The 23,550-nt window shown below is 35.1% G+C and overlaps 1 protein-coding gene across 1 annotated transcript in view; it reads right to left on the bottom strand.

Moving 5' to 3' along the window:
• AK9 (adenylate kinase 9) overlaps positions 1-23,550 on the bottom strand; it is a gene marked incomplete at its 3' end in the record, with an annotated part of 141,143 nt that overhangs the window by 48,717 nt on the left and 68,876 nt on the right. The window contains exons 14-21 of the mRNA XM_081295818.1: positions 20,112-20,183; positions 19,946-20,023; positions 17,624-17,707; positions 16,074-16,213; positions 11,135-11,291; positions 10,377-10,491; positions 6,323-6,399; positions 3,051-3,191 (exon numbers count right to left, since the gene is read on the bottom strand). Of these exons, the coding sequence (XP_081151944.1) occupies positions 3,051-3,191; positions 6,323-6,399; positions 10,377-10,491; positions 11,135-11,291; positions 16,074-16,213; positions 17,624-17,707; positions 19,946-20,023; positions 20,112-20,183 (864 nt within the window). The remainder of the gene's footprint in view (positions 1-3,050; positions 3,192-6,322; positions 6,400-10,376; positions 10,492-11,134; positions 11,292-16,073; positions 16,214-17,623; positions 17,708-19,945; positions 20,024-20,111; positions 20,184-23,550) is intronic.

Raw genomic sequence — 23,550 nt, forward strand, 5'->3', positions numbered from 1 at the left:
AAGTTGCTCAGAGTGGCCTCAAAGTCACCATCCGCCCCATTCAGCCTCCTGAGTCACTCAGATTATAGGCATGCACCACTGTGCCTGTAAATTTTATAAGATCTATGCTTGGAGTACTCAACACACAGAAGAGGACAACAGAGTCTATGAAACAGGAGCCACGAGGCATAAAGATATACCTCTCCAAAATAAAGGCTGAAATGCAAGAAAATTAGCTCAAATAAAACCATGCAAGGAAATCTAAAATGTGACAGCAGAATTAAAATATGCCTTAGGAGAAAATAAACTATTAATATGGAGGATAACAAATCTCTGAAGAATATAGAAGGGAAATACAAAGAGGTAAAAACTTCAGGGAAAAGAAGATTAATGTGGCTGAGAAACAACAGTTATTTACCAATAAATAATATATGATCCTGAAAAAGGAATCAAAAGCAATAATTAAAGAAAAACCACTCTGAGCTAGACAAAGACTGGAGAAAGTACAGAATTTGGGAGCAATGTCAATTAAATTATCAATAATCCTACTATCCCATAGGTGCAGAAATCCAAGGACTGTGGCCACACCTGTGGCATTCAGCTATGTGGAGATGTTGTGCCCCCTTCAAAATGATATCTGGAGGAAGTGTATAAACAAATAATTAATTCTCATATTAATAGCTACTATGTATCAGAATAAATATTAGTCTTGTATGAGGACTTTAAAAACGTACTAGAGCAAACCTTTCCCTCAGGCTGAAGTCCAATCAGACTATAGTTGTAAAACTAAAATAAAGAACCGCATGCTTAGAAATAGTGAAAGAAATACATTAGAATGTTAAATATTATTGTCTTTTGCTAGTGATTTCCCACCACATTTTTTCTATTTGTATGAATTCTACATTTCCTGTAACTAACATATGTTTAACCAAATTGGGCTGGATTTTTGAACAATTTAAGACAGTTCCACATCAATTATATCAGAATTATGATCATGGTCTATCAAATGTCTATCAAAGGATAGACATTTTCCAGCTTTTAAGTGGTCCATAGTCTTTTTAATGAATCAATTCATTATGACCTGCAAATACACTATGCAGCTGTTATCCTAGAGTTTATGTTTTTAGGATCAGATATGCCTCAGGCATAAATACTGAGCTTTTTCTGTAACAGGGGATAATTTATAGAACTTTTTTTCCAAGCAATTTTTTTTTCCTATGGCAACAGTTTTCAGCTACTAGAATTATCTGGGTTATGTCTTAACATGGAGACTCCCAAATTCTATCCTAGACTTACGGAGCCAGAACTTGCATTGAGACAGAATTTTAGGACACACACACACAGAGGAATGCAATATAAAGACAAAGATAGACAGGCATGGTAGCACATGACTGTAATCCCAGCAGCTCAGAAGGCTGAGGCAGGAGAATCATGAGTTCAAAGCCAGCCTCAGCAACTTAAAAGCCCTAAGTAACTTAGTGAGACCCTGTCTCTCTATAATTAAAAAAAAGGGCTGGGGATATGGCTCAGTGGTTAGGCACCCCTGGGTTTAATCCCTAGTATGAGAGAGAGAAAGAGAGAGAGAGAGAGAGAGAGAGAGAGAGAGAGAGAGAGAGAGAGAGTAAGAAAAAGCCACAAGCCAAGAATTGCTTGGAGGCACCCAAAGCTAGGAAGAGGCTAGAAAGATGTGAGGCAGGATTCATCCCCAGAGCCTTCAGAAGGAGCACAGTCCTATTTACACATTGATTTTGGACTTTAAGCCTTCTAAACTGTAAGAAAATAAATTTCTATTGTTTAAAGCCATCTTAAAGTTTAAGATTATTTGTTGCAGCAGCCCTAGGAAACTAATACATTTCCCAATAGTCTGCTTGGAAATGAGCATTAGAGAGCAATGTGAAATTTAGTGATGATTAAGCAAGGGAGAGATGGAGGGGAGATGCCCTACAGCAGACACTGTTGATAACTCACCAATCCCATTTTCCTCTTTTTCTTTCCTGGCTTAGTGGGGTTTTGGTCTAGTGTTTACTCTAAACCCATATAGTTGGAGAGAGTGACCTCATCTACAGCTCCAAGGAATTAATCTAAGGTCTAAGCCTCACATGTAGGTTCTGTCCCTTCTGATTTTGAAGAAGGAACAGTAACTATTAATTATGAAAGTGCTAAGATTTAAGGAGATGGGCATTACATGCCTGTAATCCCAGCAATTTGGGAGGCTACAGCAGGAAGATCTCAAGTTCCAGGTCAGCCTCAGCAAGTTAGTGAGACCCTGCTGTAAAATTTTAAAAAAAGAGTTGAGAATGTAGCTCAGTGGTAAAGTGCCCCTGGGTTCAATCCCCAGTACCACAAACAAAAACAAAAACAAAACAAAAAAAAAACAAATTTAACAAGATGAAATAGCTAATTACCCTGACTTGATATGATGCACTGTACACACATATCAAATTAACATGCTATACCCTACAAATGTGTATATTTATTCTGAGTCAAATGTTTTTTAAAAAGTGAAATAAAATGTTTATTCTGGAGCTGTGGGACTAATAACACCTTGGTAAGAATGAAATGCATATACATATATGAGCTACAAAATATGAATTGTGTAAGTTTTGGTGATTTTGCATATGACTTAAATGTTCTTTTATTTGCATTTAAAATGGCACTGCACAAGGCAAAGATAAGTTATTAAATTCATGCTAACAAGTTAATTTTTTTCTCTATTTAAAATGACATTAAATAGCAAATGAAAAACACCATGACAAGCTGAAAGAGAGGGGTTGGGGCACATTGGAAGAAAAAGAACTTTGTATTTTAGTAATTTAATGGCAATCTATTCCTGCTTTTGGGAAAATGTGCGCTACAAATTATGTCACTGACCCTGTTCCTGAATGCCAGTCATGGGGCCAAGCACATTCAACTTCCCTATCACACTGCACACCATGTGATTTGGCTTCTTTCTGAGTCTCATCTTCCTATTTTCAGCCAGCTTCCATTTTATTATCTCTCCCACCCCCACTCCTCTTTCTCTCTAATGAACCTGAGTAGAATGAAAGATGTGGCCCTCAGTGAAGTCTAACCTAATTTATGTTCTGTTTCAGGCATTTCCAAATCTTCAGGTACTAATGACGGTCTGTTTTCAGGCACTTCAGATTCTTCATGGACATCATAGTCCTCACCTTCGAGTTCTTCATCAGGATCGTGATAAATAGCATCAATTTCTAGAAAGAATTAGAAGGAATTAAACTATCATTCAGTTTAAATCAACAAATATTTATTGGGTGTTAATAAGTGCTGAGGCCAAAAGACTCCTGCCCTCCCGGAGTATGTGGTTTAAAGGGGGAGACAGTTCATTTCCCTCCATGTTTGTTATCCCATTCCCCCCATAACCTCTTATATGTAATTTTGTATAACAATGAGGGGCTCCCTCCATTTCCATGTGATTTCCCTTTTTTTCTCCCTTTCCCTCCCACCTCATGACTCTGTTTAATGTTAGTCTTTTCTTCCTGCTCTTCCTCCCTATTCTGTTCTTAGTTGCTCTCTTTATATCAAAGAAGACATTTGGTATTTGTTTTTTAGGGATTGGTATGAAATATGATATGTGAAGAGCTTTGTAATGTTGTGAACAACCAATAAAAAAAAATAAAGGGGGAGACAGATGCATTATCTCTATATTATACCCACTCAACATGGTGGTACAGAATTAACAGACTAAGAGTGTTATGGGAAAACCTGACTAAGGGTTCATTGAAAAGAAGAAATGTTTATAGCAGCCCCAAATAATCTAACAGTATAAGATCAGAAGCAGTCCAATTCCATTCAATAAGGGAATGACTATCTAATATGATATCCACTAGTCATGTGCGGCTCTTGAGCCCTTGAAATGAAGTTTGTACAAATGGATATATATGTAAATATGGACACCTAGCCTCATTCCATAGTTTGGCTATTGTGAATTGTGCTGCTATAAACATGGGTATGCATGTACCACTATAGTAGGCTGATTTAAATTCTTTAAGATACTGAGGAATGGTCTTTTAAGGAATTTCCATACTAATTTCCACAGTGGATATACAAATTTACAACCCTACCAAAGAGTAAAAGTGGATAGATTTTCTTATCATTAAAAATATTAAATAATATAGATTGTTGATCAATAATGTCCATTATAAAGTTAGAAAGCATAATTCTAAGTTTTATGTAGTCCCTGATGACCATTAATATATATTGGAGTTTTTCAGGAAAAAAATGGCAAGTGGTATCAGAAAACTGGTCTCTCTAATACCCTTTCATGTAATATTTTTACAAAAATGGAAAGCATCTCTTTATATGCAGAGATGATATGAAAAAATAATTGTTTTCTGGACTCTTGTGGAAATTTCTTCCCCCAGTAATTTTCTCCAAGAATTGCATTCTGATGGTGTGATACACCTCTGGCATCTAAGTTTTATCTAAATTTAGATGATTAAGCACCCAGAGAAAAACAACCTGAAATATTCTTACATCTAGGTCTTAACCCAAACCACAGTGCATGTGGCTTCTAAGTATGTCAATTGGAAAGTAGTGAATCTTTTTGTGTTAGATTGAGGATTTTATGGTAACACACACAAGTATGAAGCAACACTTGCTGAATCTTACAAGCTTGTTATGTGATGAAGCTGTGTGCTCTACATATCTCCTATAATAAAAAATTGTTGGGGCTAGGGCTGTGGTTCAGTGGTAGCACACTTGCCTGGCATGTGTGAGGCACTGGGTTCGATTTCAGCACCACATATAAATACATAAAATGAAGGTCTATCAACAACTAAAAAAATTTTTTTAATTGTCATATACATCAAATATGTGTGTATTCATTTATAGGTTGTATTCTTATCCATATTAGATACATTATAAAATGTACATAAGAATTGATATAAGTATATTTCAGAAAATTATAAAAAGTTTAAAACCTTTTTTCTAAAACCCTACTGAATAATCTATGTCACATATAAATGTGGAATGGTTCAAAGATGTTTTAGAGATCCTTGAACTATTTGGGATTTTGATTGTTAATTATACAGTCATCTGTTGATTCATGACAAATTACCCAGAAATGTAGTGGTTAAACAATCACATATTATCCTTGTAGTTTGGGAAGGCTTAAATGAAAAGTTCTGGCTCAGGTTGTCTCATGTATTGTAGTGAAGATGTTCATCAAGGTTGTAGTGTTCTCAGGCCTTAACTGGGACTGGAGGATCCACTTCCAAGGTGAATTCCTCAAAGCCAGTACCAAAGTGTTCAGAGAAGAGTCAGCTACTACCACCCTGTCCTATCCAAAATCCTGGCCTACAGAATGGTTTAATGAAAATGGTGGTTGTTTTATGCCCCTAAGTTTTGGAGTGGCCTGTGACATAGCAGAGGAAAATTGAAACAAATACTCTGCACTTCTTTTGAGCTATTATCCTCTTTGGAAATCTGGTGAAACTTATGGACCTCTTCTCAGAATAATGTTTTCAAATTCATAAAATAAAATATATAAAAAACCAATAACATTGAAATCCAGCTATCAAGATTTAAACTATTTTTTGTGCTATAGGAAAATTTTGCATCCTTACTAATGTATTAAAGAAAAAGAACTAGCTGCTGGTTTAATAACTGTTATGATGATGGAACAGTGATAAGCATAGACACAATATATAAAACTACAATATGAAATGAAAATATCTTAGTTTCTACTGATAACAAAGTCAAGGTACTTCTAACACTGTTAAGGTTTATTGCCTGTATTAACAGTTGAAGGAAATACTAAATTGAGTTTTAAAGGTCAGTGAAACTATAGTTGGAATTAATTTTCCATTGAAGTTCACAAACCCCTGAATTTTACCTATGGATCTCAGTTTGAGAACTATAGCCTTTAAAGAAACTTAAAACTTAGAAACTGAAAAGTAACAAAGTGTAAAGGCAATAGGCAAAGAGAGAGTTTGGCTATTTTCTCAGCCCTTGCAGGATTGTGCTGGGAGAAGTAATTCTAACTGCCATGTGTTACCCATGAGAAGCAACCATTTAAAGACATTCTACACATGCTGTTCCACTGTATATACATATTCTTGAGGTGCAAGAGTATGTATCTATGTTAGGAGTCTTTTTTCTCTGAGTCAATGACTCCAGTAACCATATAATTTATTATCCAAATTTAAATTGATTGAAAACAAAAGCGAGTACTATAGACATAACCATATACATAAACCTGGACTCATAGGCAAACTAGAAAATGTGATTGTCCTGTCTATAATTCACTTCAAATAATATAGTTGCTTGTAGTAACAATACAAGATTAAGTGACACATTATTAGTCATATCAATCTGTGTTTGCCTTTTGCTTTCTTGTTTATGGCTTCCAATAGCCTTTGCTTTTCTTCTTCTATTCTCAATTCTTCTTCTTTGGCTCTTCTGAAATGAGAAGATCCAAAATTTTATTATCCTTGGAAATTTAGACATCTTACCTTATTATAGAATTAAACACTTATAGTGGTAAAAATAAAAAGAGTAAATTGTTTATAATATTCATTATACTTTTTATGTTACAATGTACAATTTTAAATTACTCATGTTAATTTTCAGTTGTTGAATTGTTGTTTTGGTAGGAAAAACTGGAATGTTATATTTTAAATAACTTTGGCTAGTAACTAGGACTTATCAAAAGTAATAAAGGACTACTTAACTGTAAGTTCAAAGGCAAATGGGAGGATTTGTAACATTTTTATCTGATTAAATGAAAAATTTTCACAATATAATGCTAAGTGGAAAAAAAGGAGAATATAAAACAATGTGTAGTACGATTTTAATTTTATATTTAAGATGTATATAAATGAGGACAAAAAGACTAGAAGAAAATAAACTGTTAACAATAACTATCTCTGGGTAGTGGCATTAGAGTTTAAAATTTTCTTTAATTTTTTGCATTTAAAAATTTTCTGCACTGAATAAAGAGGAGTAAGTTGTAAGTTTATCTTTTTCATCAGGAAAAAAAGCTAATTGTTTTCTTTTTTTAACACCAGTTTTTGGTATGGTGTTTGAACCCAGGCCATGCCAGACAGGTGCTCTACCACTGAGCTAGATCTTCTGCCCCAGTAATGGTGAAATTTAGAAATCTGGAATATGGAAACTTAAATATCTGGAGGAAATCTATTTCATTAAGGTCAAAGCACTAATTCTGCCTTAACAATGGTGAAAATAGATAAAAGAAAAGTTAGTAAAATGGTGAAGAAATGCAATATTTATTAAAAATGAAAAATTTGTATACTTTTGACCTAGAAGTTCTATGTCTAGGTATTTAAACATAGGCATGCTACTGCAGAAGGAAACATAAGTATGTTGATTGCATCTTTTAAAAATTGTATCAAAAAATGATACCAAGTATTCACCAACTGGGGACAAGTTAAGAAGAATTCATTCCTATCAGTAGCAAGGGCTGGAGCCACAGCTTCCCTAAGGCCTATCATTACTCTTTTATTTGGTTGTTCTTTGTTTCCATTTGTCCTTCCTTTGAAAATTAATTACATTTATTCTCTTCAGAAGATATCACTTCTCTTCTCCCAACAGGTCTGCTTTCTGTTGTGGATGATGTTCTTTCATTATATTCTAAATCCTGTGTTCCAGCCAGAAGTCTTGGTGTAATTTTGAATTCTCTGTTCGTGACCCAGGTCTGTGAGCTATAAAGCCCTCTTTCTGAACTCCTTTCCTATTGACTGTCCATGAAGGGGCAGTCATTTGTTCTACTTAGTTCAACAGGATTCTTTTTGAGATCTTCCTTATCTAAAGCCTGGTTAAACTACGTTGCTGCTAAGAATTTTAGGCCTTGCCAGAATGAGGAAGAATTTTGCTTGTTATTAAAAACTTCTATAAAACCATTTGTAAATACAATCAAAAGATAAATGATGATGACAGAAATTATCTTGCAATTTGACTAGCAAATTTGGAAATAGATGCTGGAAAAATTGCAGAATTTAGCATGATTTTAGAAATCTGACCCAAGATCTAATTCTTAATCCTATTAGATTTATCTTTTTTAAAAAAATTGTTCTTTTTTAGATATATATGAGAGTAGAGATGGAGTTGGAGAAGATAATGCTAAGTGAAGTTAGAGAATCTCAAAAAGACGAATGCTGAATATTTTCTCTGATATAAGGTGACTGACTCGTAGTGGGGTAGGGAGGGGGAGCATGGGAGGAATAGACGAATTCTAGATAGGGCAGAGGAGAGGTGGCAGGGGGTTAGTAATGATGGTGGAATGTGATAGACATCATTATCCAAAGTACATGTATGAAGACACGAATTGGTGTCTTCAACTAGAGATATGAAATATTGTGCTCTATATATGTAATAAGAATTGTAATGCATTCTGCTGTCATGTATTTAAAAAATAAAATCAATTAAAAAAAGTTATGTCAGATTCATTCTACTGTCTTTCCTATTCCCATTCCTTCTCTCTTCCCTTTAGATTTATCTTTTTTTCTAACCAATTTTAAAGCCATTAACTGAAGTCTCTAAGCATTTCCCCCCTTTTCAATGGTGTTAGTTTTCATTGTACAGTATTTGGAAAAAAGTCTGCTTTCAAATACTCATGATTAAATTTTAAAAATCAACATATAATCATATATATTAAACGCTGGTCTTGTGAATGCCCAGCATGCATTCACATAAAATACATATATATAATCAATAATGTGATTATGTGCATATAACACATTTGTATGATCAACATATAATATATATATACACATATACAACTAGGAAAGTCTGGGCAGGTATTTGACATTTAAGAAGTTTATAAATATGTGAAAATTTGGAATCAAAAGAATTAAAAATTGAAGATAGAAATAACTTAGAAAATTCCCTCTGGTAAGGAGAGAGTGAAAGCAGAGTTGGAAGAAACAGGGGAAGGTATCTTTCTCTTTTTAAAAAAATTACATATATTTATTTTATATCTATTTTAAATTATCAGACTTTCAGTCTAGAAATCACATGAGCTTTGGTTTACTCTTACATTAAGATTTCATCTGTTCCCAAATATTGAACTATTTCTCATATACTAAAAAAAAATTAAGTGGTTCCTTAAATATTAGCAGATTATTGCTCCATTTGCCATAAAAGTTTTGAAAGCTAAAAGTAAATCTAATAAATTTGTAATTATTTTTTGAACTAGTAATACTTTTTAGTCAATATATAGAACAATGATTTTATTATTCATCAATTCAACTAAATTATACTTCATGGAGCTTGAGGTCAAGTTCCTAAGAGAATAACTAACTTAGATGAAGAATACACATTAAAAACAACAACAACAACAAAATACCTCTTCTGAGCTACACAAGTCACTTTACTACCCCTATACAATTACCCACCTCCCATCTTTATAATTTAAATTTAGAGTTTGATGAGCTCTCCTATATCCAAGATCTAATTGCTAATATCTGAAAAGGAAAAAGAAAATATTTGAGAATGTTCCTACAGGTGCCATCATTAATAAATAGAAATGTACACTTAAATATCTATGTCTTATTGCTTCAGGTACAAACTGAAATTTAGTATTTGAAGAGCATGTTTATCAAAGAAGAACAATTAACAAAAAGTCACTGTTTCTTTTTAAATTTTATTCCTCAACCCGAGGAACTTCATATGTTGAAGTTTAATCTTGATCCTAGCTATGAACAGATAAATATGTATTCATACTTTTAAAAACTTCCATTATACCCAGATACAAGAATAAGCCCTCAGGGCTGGGGTTGTGACTCAGTGGTAGAGTGCTTGCCTGGCAAGTGTGAGGCACTGGGTTGGGTTCTCAGCAACATATAAAAATAAATAAATAAAAATAAAGGTTCATCCACAGCTTAAAAAAAAAAAAGACTTTAAAAAAAGAACAAGCCCTTGATGTTAAAACTGTCAAATGGTCAAATGTAAATAACTAGTTCTTGTTTTTCCTTATGTAGTTTTCAGGCTTTGGAATTTAGACACATCACACAAAGAATATATTTGTTTACTTCCTATCAAATTATTGCTTCAGTTTGTAGATACTTGTTAGCAAAACTAAGGCAGAGACAAATATCATAATATCTCTCTGTAGGGTGTGTGTGTGTGTGTGTGTGTGTGTGTGTGTGTGGACACATATCTGTGCTCATTGTTTTAAAGCATCTTTTGAGAGTGGATAATTAAGTTTGCTATGGGCTGCAAAAACGTTCACAACTGTGTTCTTTAGAAATTCTGAAAGTATTTGCAAAATCACTGTTTATCTCAGAATTAATTAGAATCGGATCTAATTATGAGACTATCTTTTTGATATTAGAAATATTTCACAAGTGTAGATTGTAAGAAAATGCAGCTACAATGGATACATTGACCTGTTTCATCATTCTAGACAGATACTTTACCTTTCTGCTGCTTCTTCCTGCTTTTTCTTTTGTAGTTCATCTAATAATCTTTCTAAAATCTTAGCATTGATTTCAGATTTATGCCTTAGATATATTCTGTTAAGTAAACATTTTCCTGAAATATAAAGAGAATAATATTAATTTTGAAGCTGCATAGAGTAAAATACATTTTGGAAATTAACAACAAAAAGTTATTTCTGCCTATATCCAAATATATTTTCCTTTAAAGATTTATCTAAAGAGAACTTAGATTCTTTAAAAAATTTTTTTTTGAACTTAGATTATAAAAGACTGTCTTAGTATGTTTTAAAAAGGTATATATTAATATGGTATAAATCATTAAAACATGAAAAAATTTATATTACATTTTTCCCCCTGGAAATTCTCCTTTTAAATATACCTATTTTCTTCAGAGGCAAAGTGACAGAATAATGAAAAATTAACATGTTTATGTAGCTAATTGCCCTCGGTCTTACATATCATTCACTTAGAAGTTGTAGCTGCTGATTTAAAGGGGGTATTAAATTGCTAGCTCTAAAGAACAGTTACAATTATGAGGGCCTGCTGGAATGTTCAGCAAGCCAGCACATCATCCCAGGGCATCTTCTTGGTGGATGGAAACCTTATTTTGTGCACCAGTAGTTCCTGCAGTATTTATACTTAAGAAGAATGGAAAGTTCTCCATTCTGTATTTTAAACAAAACTATTATCAGCAATAAATTTCCACTTTCAAATTTACATGATAAATATTTACCAACCATTGTTTTCTGTATCTGATAAAAGGATTACCAAATCAGGTAAAATTCCTTTATCAATTAAGGCAATCCACAGTTCCTTTACAAGAGGGCAGTTGCCCAAGATCCATCCTCCATTTTGGGGGGCTCCAGAAAACCTATCTTTATTTTCTTCCATCACCTGTGAAAAATTGCACACTGATATTACCATGATAGTTTGACAAGTCGAGGATTCTACCTTGATAGATCATTTTGTGGATCTCAAACAAGTATGTTTTGAGTTCTGACTTTGAGAAGAAAAAAGAAAAGAACATATTAATTTTAAAAGAGAAACAATTTTAAAGCAATAAAATTGTAAGTTTTAAGAGTTAAGAATGGGAAGCAAAAGCCTTTATTAAATAAACAATAATACATTTTTGCTATATATTGTTCAATATCATAGAATACAAATCCTTATCAGAAGGCCTGGGTGGGCCTGAGTCTGCATTTCTAACATGCTCCTGGAGATGATGGTACATGCACCACTCTTTGAGTAGCAAGGTCCTAGACCAGCACCCTCTGCTTTACACCCTTCACTGTGAGAGGGGACATTTACAGAGATGGTTTCTGAAAGCAGTAGGAAGGAAATGGGTCAGAACAAATATTGTAGGTGCTTATTAGGGAGTTCTGCTAACTTCTCACCTCCCTGTTCCAGTAGCAATAGCTTCAACACAAATATGAAAATTAGTAACGTGTAACTGTGAATGCACAACTCTGAGAACTCTAAACCAGCTTGTGTACCTTCAGGTATCATGGAATATTAGAAATCAAAGGGGAAGAAATGTCAAGGGGCCATGAGCATCCAAAATTATTATTTTTTTTTGAAATTTTATCTGAGTAAGCAGTGTTTTGAAAGAAAAAGAATTTCAAACACTTAAAAATGGTTAACATGAAAGGATTAGGAATCAAAAGGAAAAGCAACAAAGAAGAAACAAAAATGAGTAATAAGATTTTACTGTCCAAGTTTAGAAGATACAAAATTAAAACACATTGAGATAGAACATAATTTTTCTGTTCTTTCAACTTTTTTTTTGAAAAAAAAAATGGCTTCATAGTATTTTAGTACATGAATAAATCTTACTTTGTTTAAACATTTCCTTACTATTAAATATTCATCACTTGTACTTTTATTGTAATACTGTGATGAATATCTTTATATATTAAATCTTTCATATTTTTATAACATTGTGATGAACATATTTATATAAAACCTTTAAATATTATGTATTGCTTCAGGTTAGCTTCCTGGGAAACATGATTTTAAGATCAAAAAGATTGCATATTGTAAAGACTTTTCATATGTACTGCCAAAAACATCTATATCAATTTTTACTCTTTCTAACAGAGTTTGAAAATAACGATAGCATAACCACTTCACAAGTATTGTTTTTAAAAAAACACTGTCAATTTAATAGGTGAGAAACGATATCTTATGGTTTTAATTTTCATATTTTTATTGAAACAACCATTATAAATGTTTAACTAACCATTTGCATTTCTTCTTTTAAAATGCTTATAGTCCTGGCTTGCTTTTATATTGCGGTAATAGATTTTCCCATTGATTTATAAGAAATTAATTTTATATTTATTTTATCTTCCCCAGTTTCACTTTTGCCTTAAAATTTTGATTTTCATGATTTCGTTTTCTTTTTAGAACCCAGGGGTATTTAATCACTGAGCCATATCCCAGCTCTCTTTAATATTTTATTTAGAGGCAGGGTCTCTCTGAGTTGCTTAGGGCCTTGCTAAGTTGTTGAGGCTGGCTTTGATCCTCCTGCCTCAGCCTCCCAGAGCTGCTTGGATTACAGGGTGAGTGCTTGCGCCACCGTGCCTGGCCATGATTTCCTTATAGAAAGATTATATATACCTTGATAGATCATTTTGTGGATCTCAAAATAATCTCCCCTTTTTGCATTGCTGAGGATCAAATCCAGGGTCTCTTGCATGCTAGATAAGTGCTCTATCACTGGGCTATGTCCCTAGCCTGAGACACTCATTATTAAGTAGCCTCTCTATTGAGATTTTCTCTAAAGACTTCTTCTATTGCAGTTGTCTAGAGTTCTTGGTAGATATTGGATCTGGAATGTACTCCAAAGGCCCATATGCTACAGGTTTGGTCCCCAGCGTGGTGCTATTAAGAGGTGGTGGAAACTATAAGAGGTGGGGCCTAGTTGGAAGTCACTGGGAGCATGTCCTCCAAGGGGACTGTGGGATCCAGGTTCTGTCTTCTTTCTCCTTTTTGCTTCCTGGTCATAAGGTGAGCATATTTGCTCTGCTACACACTCACCCTTCTCTTCATGATTTCTTTCCTAACCACAGTACCCAAAGCAACCTGGGCCAACTGATCTTGGACTGAAGCCTCCCAAACTGTGAGTCCAAAACAAAACATTTCTCTTTATAAGGTATTCAAGGTATTTGTTACAGTGATAAAAATCTAACACAATATTTGACCTTTCTAAGATCATTTCAATGGTACTATACTTTCTTCTAGTTTTTAAAAAAATGCCATTTTAACATTTAGCTATGGGGTTATTATTTTTATTTTCATATAAGATGAGAATCTAAGTCCCCCCAACCAAAGCTAACTTTATCAACACTGAATTGACTGAATTTATCAATTCCTTCAGCACATGCTAATGTTTTATCTATACTGAGGTCTGTTCCTGTAGCTTCTCTGTGGTTCTGTTGATTCTTGTATGATGAGCAAATAGTATTAGGACATATTTTAGTAGCTAGTAAAGCAAGGGTCTCTTATACGTCTTTGCCAAACTGCTCTTATCTAATCTCAGCTATTGGTTCTTCCACAGGAACATTAGAGTTTGTTTAAAAAAATGTTTTTTGAGTTTTTTATTACAAATGCATCAAATGGTATGTATTAGAATTTTGAAGGCATTGATATATTTTTAGTTCTTTACAAAAATGCATCAAATGTATAAATTGAGAAAGATTTTTTTAAAATAAGATTTTGTCTTTACATACAAGAAGTTGTTATGTCTCTAGGTGTTGACATCTGCTTATGTTCCCATTTAAAGTGTAACACTTTCATTCATGTGGCTCTCTCATCTTTATTTCAAGCTCATTATTAGCTATTTTACATTTATTTTCCTGTCTTGTGTGGAGTTTTAAAAATTCATTTGGCTACCTTATTTCTGAACATGCTTATTAGCTCTAATTGTTTTTAGATTTTCTTAGATATTTTTTGAATAAAAACAATCAACTGCAAAAAATGATTATATTTCTCCTCTGTTCCAATAGTTATTTCTCTTATTTATTACAAATTATTATAAGATTGTTATAAATTTCCATAGATCACTAAATTTAATGTGATACTAAACTAGACCTTCTTTATCAAGTTAAAAAGACATTCTGCTGTTCTTAATGTGACAAAATGACTTATTGTGATAATCATTTGTGTTATTCTTGCTGTATTTTTTCCATTGTCATTCAGCCAGCCTCTCTGAACTCCTTTTTGAGAGAAGTTTGTGTGGCAGGGCTGACTGCAGGAGTTGTCTTTCTGACCTTAATTTGTTCCAAATGATTCTGCTGCAGGTGGAAAATTATCACTTACCAAAAACCAGTGGAGCAAAGGAAGGGAAAGGAAAGACTATTGGCTTGTTCACTGGTTTCAAGGACAGAGGTGGTTGACAGGGGAGGTTCTGCTATCACTGAAGTAGCTCAAGCTATTCAAGTACAGGAAAGTTCAAAATTGAGCCCAGGAAAGGTTGGCGGATGGGGGGTGCTCGAGGTGGGGTGGGGAAGCAAGTTTTGGATGTATCAGTAGTAAGAGCTTTAGTTCAGAAATGTATGCAAGGGAAATCTCCAGTTGGATAGTTGTGAGAGAAGGTGGAAACCTTCTAGCAGGGACCATCTCCCCAGGTGAACTTCTAGTTCCCTTCCCCCAGGAGCAGAGTTTCCAGATTTGGAGTCTCATATTTCTCTTCTTAGCCACACATGCTAAAATTCTTTAGGATATGAAATCCTAAGGAAGGTTTCCACCATCTGTCTAGCACAACCATAAGGCACAAATTGATAAATAAATTCATCTTGCTAATAAAAATGGTGAACTGTGAATTTAATGGAATTAATCAGAAGCACACGATGCATGGGCATATCAAATTCATATCAGAAAAAAACTGGCCATGAGCTTATCAAACACACCAGACCAAATAAAGAAAGCCCCTTACTCAAGGCTCATACTAGGAGGAGCACCCCATAACTGGACAGTGTGGAAAGACAGATTTTTTTGGCCTATGTTAATGACATAGCTCACTCATGACACCACCTAATAATTTAAGTTTAATCACAGAGAATTCAGAAGTACATTGAGAGCCCTAAATCTGCTTTATTGTGTCTTTGACTATTGCTCCAAATCTTTATGCAAGATCTCAGTCCAAAACCAGACCCTTACAAATATTCTGTCCTTTATAAATGAAAGATAAGCCTTCTGATTTACCATTAATATGACACAGAATTTGAGGCTTTCTTCCCACCTCTGTCTGTTGGACTGAAAAATTATATGCATGTCAACCAATCTTCTCCATGAACACATGTTCAGGGTGGTTGGATGAAAATTAGTTAGCCCTGGAGCAAACTTTGTCTAAATCTATGACTAGTTAACTCACAGATGAAATATCTAATCTTGGCACTGGTTTCATATGCACCATCTTTTAGCCAACTGAACTGAATCAAGGACAATCCAAGTTAATGAATTAATTTTGAAGCTATAAAATTAGGTCACACTTTTTAAAATAATTGGATATTTACCAAAGAGCATCAGTACTACTTTACATATAATAATGTTGACTACAAAATGTTCACGAGTCTACACCTTTAAATACTGTCAAATAAGACTAAAACACACTAGAGGGACATTTTCCTAGTTATAGTTAAGTCAATGATAAAAATTAACAGATTGAATTATTACTTTTTTGAGGATTTCCTCCAAGATTTCAGCATGCTTTTCATAGGGATTTTCAAAGTTCATATCCGATGTTGCTTTTAGACTCTCTTCAAGCATGGAAATAACTGCTGGATGATCTGCAGTTACCTCTTCAATTGAATCTTCTATTGTGAATGAAGTAAAATAAGTCAATAAATTAAAGCCATTAGTACTTTTAGTGAAGAATGAAACATGGTTGTTATTACTTGATCCAAGAATTTACTGTCTTTATATAATTGCACATGCTGGAAGAAGGAAGAAGTATAAGGAGAAGAGATATTAAGTGATGAATCACAGAATCATGAACTCTCAGAACAGTGTCTTATAGTTTGTGCATCAGAATAAGAGCTCATGAGGCAAGAAGAAAGTCATGTCAAGTAAGAGGCAAAGCTAAGGAAGCTGGAGAGGAGACATAGGGACCAGAGGATTCTAGGAGTCAAGCTAAGCACAAGCATCAGAGTCAGAAAACAAGATGAATGCTTCCAGTTACAAGCATGAAATCAGAAGAGATGGTAAGGGGACAGGAAGCAAGCAAGTTGTAGGGAATTGGGAAAAGAGGGGCACAGGCTTGCTTTTCAAGTGTTATACTTGATTCTTGGTCTTGTTTGTTGTGGAAGTGCCTCTCTATACTTAGGCTGCACCCATTTAAATGTTCATTCATTCCTGCAGTGAGACAGGACTATGACGGCTCCACCTGACTCCCCTACCTCTGCCTTTCCAGTCATGTTCTTCAGCTGCTGTCCCAGGGATCTAGCCACTGGGACTCTGTCCAGAGCCCAGTTGATATTAGCCCAGAAAACCCCCAAAAGGGCCTTCAAAGAGCAGCTGCCTGTTGCTCTCCTTGCATTGAAGTGTCCTCAGGGAGGGCAAGAGAGTTTCTGAGGAACCAGAGTAGAAGAGTCAAGAACCCATCATCTTCCTACAGTCATGGGAGAGGGGAGCATAGTGAGTCAAAAATAGCTAGGCAAAGATGCTAAATGTACAAGCTGTTAGTTGTTCACTCAATATCCATTCTTCTATTCTTTAGTAATGTAACCCTGATTCAGTGAAGGCCAACAGTGTGCCTAGATGAGAAACTACATCTCCCAACTTTCCTTATAGCTTGGATGGTCAAAAAGTAGAAAGCACTACACACACACAAACACACACACACACACACACACATATATATATTTTTTTTTTGCAAATTTCCTATCAACTTTTTAAGAGGGTTAATTCAGATGGATTAATACAGATGGTTTGTAAAGTGCCAGATTTTGTCCTTTGCTTTTAACCTGCTTCAGCAGCCATCCTGTGAACTAGTATGACAGCTACATGTCAGAAGAGTATCTTCCTAATACTCTTTTCACCAAGAGCACCTATCATATGCCATTTTCCCATGTTTCTGTATGTGCAACTGTTCATAATACATGGAGTAAGTTGGGTAATATTGTTTTTTTTTCAAAAATCACACATTTCTCCCAAATTCTGAAGGAGGTATTTGTATTTTTAAGGACCACAATCTAAGAGAACCAAATTACCCACATATTACTTACCTGAGTCTAAATTCAAATTTTGATTTTGAATAGAATCTTGAGAATGACTTTGCTCTGAAGATGTTCCATTGATTTCTTTCTCATCTGTGAATAAAACATTGTTAACAACAAAAGAACAGTATTAAATGAAAAAAACATAGGTGGATTCCCAAGGAGAGCTTGTGATATGGGTCTAGGAACTCAAGATTTGCAGTCCTGAATTTTAATTTTTAATTCAAATGGGTAAACATATATGTCAGGAGGGCAAATAAAGATAATAACCTAACCTGCAGCAAAACTAGTAGTCATTTTAGTTTCATATAATGCCACTGTATCAAAATTGAAAAAAAAAAGTGCCCTTTCTGAGGTGACTAACGATCTTTTAACTCCAAGAGGCTGTGCTTAATTCAGAGACATGAGGAAAAAAAAAAAGGCGGGGGGAGCCTTTGTATTGATGTACACTGGCAGGACTAGTGTCCATGCCTCACTGGTCAGGCCCTGATCCCTGCTTCTAGCCTAGAATACCTCCCTAAGAGAGGGAACAGGCTGTCCAGGGGACGGCTCTCTTTGTTGACTGGTGCTGGGGGCTTCATAGCAGCAGAGATGGGGCTCCCAGCTCCCACTTGAGAGCCAACATTTGAATGTATGGGGCTGCCTTCTGTGAAGGCTGTATGTGTCAGAGAGATGGGGTGCCATACACAAGCTTCTGACACTGCTCAGTTTAATTCCTAATAGGATTGAAATAAACAGCAGGAAAATACATGCTGAATCATTAGGAGGAACTAAACCAACAAGCAAAAACAGCTCTACATTCTAAAACAAAACAAATTATAGATGCACTTAAAGACCAACTACAAAAAAGTTGGACCAGTACAACAACCACAAAAAACCACTAGAATATAAGAACACACACACACACACACATACACACACAAACACCCACGGACACACACCCATTATCTCTGGTTGAGAGGAAGACAGTTTATGTCTAAAAGTAAAGAAAGAAATCAACAATGGAAAAACAATGAATTGATTGCAAAAACTATGAAAAATACCTCTATGTACTTCAAAAACAGCAGATAAACTTCAAAAATTGGAAAAAATATAAAAAATAAGAGACTAATATAGAAAGTTTATACAGAGACCATATGATTGATTCAATAATTTAGAAAAAAAGATCAAAAAACAAAAATGGTCACCTCAGAAAAGACACAAATGGTAAACAAATATCAAAATAATAAACTTCAGAAGTAAAAATTAAAATAACATTTCAGAGAAAATCTTTAGTAGGAATCAGTAAGAGGAGCCAATGATACATATTTTGTATATTACTGAGAACATAACTTGTAACAACTTTTATGTAAAAAAGACTTTGACTCTGTGTATAGCTCTAAATTCATTTAGTTAGTGATTCCATTTATACTAACATGCAGATAAATCTTTACATTAAAAAAGTTGTTGAAACATAATTTACAGTAGCACAAAAAAAGAAAAGTAACTTAAATTTCCAACATAAAGAACTGATTAAAACTACTACCTATTCATATTGTGCAGTAATTTTAAGTGAAGGTTAAAGTATTTTCCAGTGAAATAATATAATTAAATTATACACCTTAAGTCAAAAAAGGCAAAAGCAGTTTGTAATATATAGTTACATATAGTTATAATATAATTACATATAGTTATAATTATAATATTATAAATTATAAAATTATAGTTATATTATAATCATATAATGTTATGTAACATAATGCTATATGCTCTCTGTTAAAATATGAACAGAAAAATTGTATAAGGGCAAATAGCACAATAGATAAAGGTAAAATTTTAAAACCCAAATTATGTGTTTCTGATGCTCTGATTCCAATGCATTAAAGGAAGCATAGAGCTTTTAAGAAAAAATTATAATTATACAATAATGATTATATAATGGTTGGAAATATTAAACATTTTTCTTTGGTCTCTACTTATATTATCTTCCCATTTTCTATGTTTTCCTATTCATTCTAGTCAATCTATTTTTCATCCGATAGCTGTTCAGCTTAACTGTAAGAGAGATGCTAACTTTTATTCCTTTTGAAGTTTTCAAATTTTGTGGTGATTTTAAGCTTCGATATTAAGTATGATCGAAGATAAATGGAAGGGCTAGGATTGAGCTCAGTGGTGGAGTGATTGCCTAGCATACATGAGGCACTGGGTTTGATTCTCAGCATCACATACAAATAAATAAAATAAAGGTCCACCAACAACTAAAGAAATAAGATACATGGAAGTAAGATCAATAAACATGGCATTAGCAGTTTACTTTATTACCATCCTTACCAATATAAGAAAATAAATTACCAAGGGTAATGTCTGACTTTCTTTTGGCTTCTTCAGTGTCCTCTAAAGAAGTGCTTGTTTGAGATTCTTGACGGTGTGCTGCAACAAAAGAATAAGATATTTTATCAGCTAATCTACTTCCATTAGGAAAGATGTAGTCAGTAACAATGGCAACAGATTTCTTTACCTTCTTCATTAACTGCATCTCCATCCTCTTTTTTTTCCAATTCTTTTTCGAATTCTCTTAATTTTTTCTCAGCTGAAAGAGTTAATTGGCCTGTGTTAGAAAAAGGTAGCTGTAGGTAGGAAGGCTAGTATACTGACTGACAGCCTCTGCTTTCAAGTCAGACAGACTTGGGTTTGAGTTCTGACCGTCACATAAGATAAGTCACTCCAGCGCTTTGTCTCAAATTCTAGTAGGTAAAATGAGGATCAATCAACTCTAAGCATTGCTGTGAGCATGGCTGGCACACAGGAAGTCTGCTCCACCTTTGCTTCTATCCTCTGAATTATTATATATATTTTTATGTTCAAAAAACCTTCAATATTCTCTCCATTGACAAATTTTCCTTAAAAAAAATAGATTGGGGCAAAACTGAACAGCAAAAAATTTCCAATGTTTGAAATTTTAAGAATGAAATTTCCTCATGACTCAGGAAGATGGCAGAAGCGAGGTAGGCAGTGAGTCCTGATATCACAACATGGAAAGGAGGCAGACTTGAGAGGCGGGTGACAAAACAGACGCTCTAAGACTCAATACTACGTAGTCTGAGATCTGAAGAGACTAGAAGATAGGTTACCAGAGGAGAAAACAAAACTCAGAGTGCCTTAACTGCTCCTGTGGAGTGGGTGGGGAGGGGCATTAGAGAGAGAAAGGTGGTGGTGGTGGAGGAAGAGGACAGTTTCTTAAGCTCACCCACTTAAAAACTGTTGCAAAGACAGACAAAATTTAAAACTCAGAAAGCTCCTTAAAACAGCACAAAATGCTTAAAACCAAACTGTGAAAAGAAAACTGAGCCAGGGGTCTACAGCTGTCTTGTGGAGCCCACAGCAGACCAGTCACCCTCGTAAATTGCACTGGGATTCCACTGCCCAGATAGCTGCAAATGTAACCAGAGGGAAGGCCCCTGCAGTGGGCCCTCTTAAAAATCTAGCCAGAAAGAACTTCTGGAAGAACGATGACTAGTTGTAGATCTCTAAAGCCCCCTCCCTTCCCCCTCCCCTGAACAAGGGGATTGGAGTGGGCTGGAAGGGACCTGGACTGGGGAGGTGCAGCAAGCCCCTCTCAGCTGCTGCAACCCAGACAAGGGCAAAAAGCTCTGAGCAGGTTCCCTCTACTCAGACAGAGGCTACGATGAAGCAGTTTTGGCCCCAAACAAAGGAAAGCTGATTCACCAGCCCCACTTCCCACCACTGGCACTTGACGGGAGGCACTGTAGGAAGACTTGGGATAGTTCTTAGGATCACAGCCCCACACTAGAGGGAAAGCTGCCTGAATACCCAGTGACATGCAGACCCAGAGGAAATTACCAGAGGCTATGCAGCTCAAAGGGGAGGATATCAGCCTAAATAGGTGCACAGCCTGAACCATGATTGCAACTGGCAAGTGACAGGGCATTGTTTGGTTACTTGTGGTCCCTTGTGTCAGATTTACTAAGCAGAGGTAATCAATGTCCATCCTTGGGGCTGGGGATGTGGCTCAAGTGGTAGCGAGCTCGCCTGGCATGCGTGCGGCCCGGGTTCGATCCTCAGCACCACATACCAACAAAGATGTTGTGTCTGCCGAGAACTAAAAAATAAATATTAAAAATTCTCTCTCTCTCTCTCCTCTCTTACTCTCTCCTCTCTCACTCTCTCTTTAAAAAAAAAATGTCCATCCTTCACAACCTGGGGTAGCAGAAACTAGAATCCAGGTGAATGAACCACTAGAGACCCTCTACTACAACACCTCAGAGAGCAGAGGCATCAGGGGAATAATTCTGCACCACAGAACACCTGTGGAAAACCCACAACCAGTGTTCCTGCACACACAGACAGCAAGCTGGATCTTCACTACTGCTAAAAGAATCTAGCAGAAGGGAAGAGGTATACTGATGACCAGCAAACACAGGTACTTTAGAGACTATCCTAAACTTCTGCAACATTAGAATCAGTCAGCTCACAATACTGCACCCTCTGAGACTATAAACAACTCTCATGTTAACCTTGATCACACAAGTAATTCCTTCACTTGAATAATTACTAACCCAATAGCTGACAGTTGTACCTCAAACCCATTTGAATGTATTCATTAAATGGTTTAAAGCATTAATTGGAACCAATCTTCCTATCTTTGTTTTCCTAACTGCAGTCTGTCTATACCTGCTTCTCTAACCACCTACTCATCCTCTTTCAATATCTACTACTACCTCAAATAACACACATGAATCTATTTTTCCTTTCTACATTGGTGTAAATTACCCTTTTATAGCCCCCCTTCTTCCTCTCTCTCTCTCTCTCCTTCTTTCACCCTCTCCCATTTGTCCAAACTTTGTTCCTACCTCCTTTTAGCATTCACTTAAGTTTATATTAATTTACTAAATTTAACTACCATTTTTTTTACCTGTTCCAGAACTTTATTATAGGTTTATACCAAAATTTGAGGAACCACAGAGAACAAGTGAATAAGTTTTTGTTCTTACAAGGTTGAATAGTATGAGGCTTGGCTCAGAAGTGATTACTGTAAATAGGGCTCAGTGGTATCTCGCTCTCTTTTTTAGTTTGTTCTTTTTACTTATACATGAGAGTAGAGTACATTTTAACATACATATACAAACATGGAGTATATCTTACTTGAATTAGGATCTGTCTTGTAGGAGATTCACTGTGGTGTATTCATATATGTCAGATTCATTCCACTGTCTTTCCTTTTCCTGTCCTCCTCCATTCCCTTATTTCTCCTTTATCTAGTCCACTGTGCCTCTTTAGTGATATCTCTTAAAATGGAGCTGATATTGGGATCAGCAGAGGCATACATTGAATTAAAACATCATTATCTAGATATCAACCTAGCCCAGGACTCTTTTTTTTTTAAAGAGAGAGAGGAGAGAGAGAGAGAGAGAGAGAGAGAGAGAGAGAGAGAGAGAGAGAGAGAGAGAGAAAGAGAGAAAGAGAGAGAGAGAGAGAATTTTAATATTTATTTTTTTAGTTTTTGGCGGACACAACATCTTTGTTTTTGTATGTGGTGCTGAGGATCGAATCTGGGCGGCACACAATCCAGGCAAGTGCGCTACTGCTTGAGCCACATCCTCAGCCCCCAACCTAGGACTATTAAGAAAAAGAAGCTCACATAGTTGTCCTTCACTTAAAAGAAGTCAGAACTATACTGATAGATCAGTAGACAATATGAAAAAGCAAGGGAACAACCAGCCTATAATGTTTGACAATAGACTTCAATGACACCACAGTTGAGGAAATGTCAGAGAAGAAATTTAGAAATTCATAGTTAAACTGTTCTATGAGCTAAAACACCAAGGAGAAAATAAGGGAATTAAAGATCACTTCAATAAATAGAGAGTATGAAAAAGAATTAAGCATAAAACCTCAAAATGAAGGAATCAATAAGTCAAATTAAATATTCAATGGAA

Source organism: Spermophilus citellus (assembly GCF_964194105.1).
Source record: "Spermophilus citellus genome assembly, chromosome: 5".
NCBI classification, from domain to species: Eukaryota; Metazoa; Chordata; class Mammalia; order Rodentia; family Sciuridae; genus Spermophilus; species Spermophilus citellus.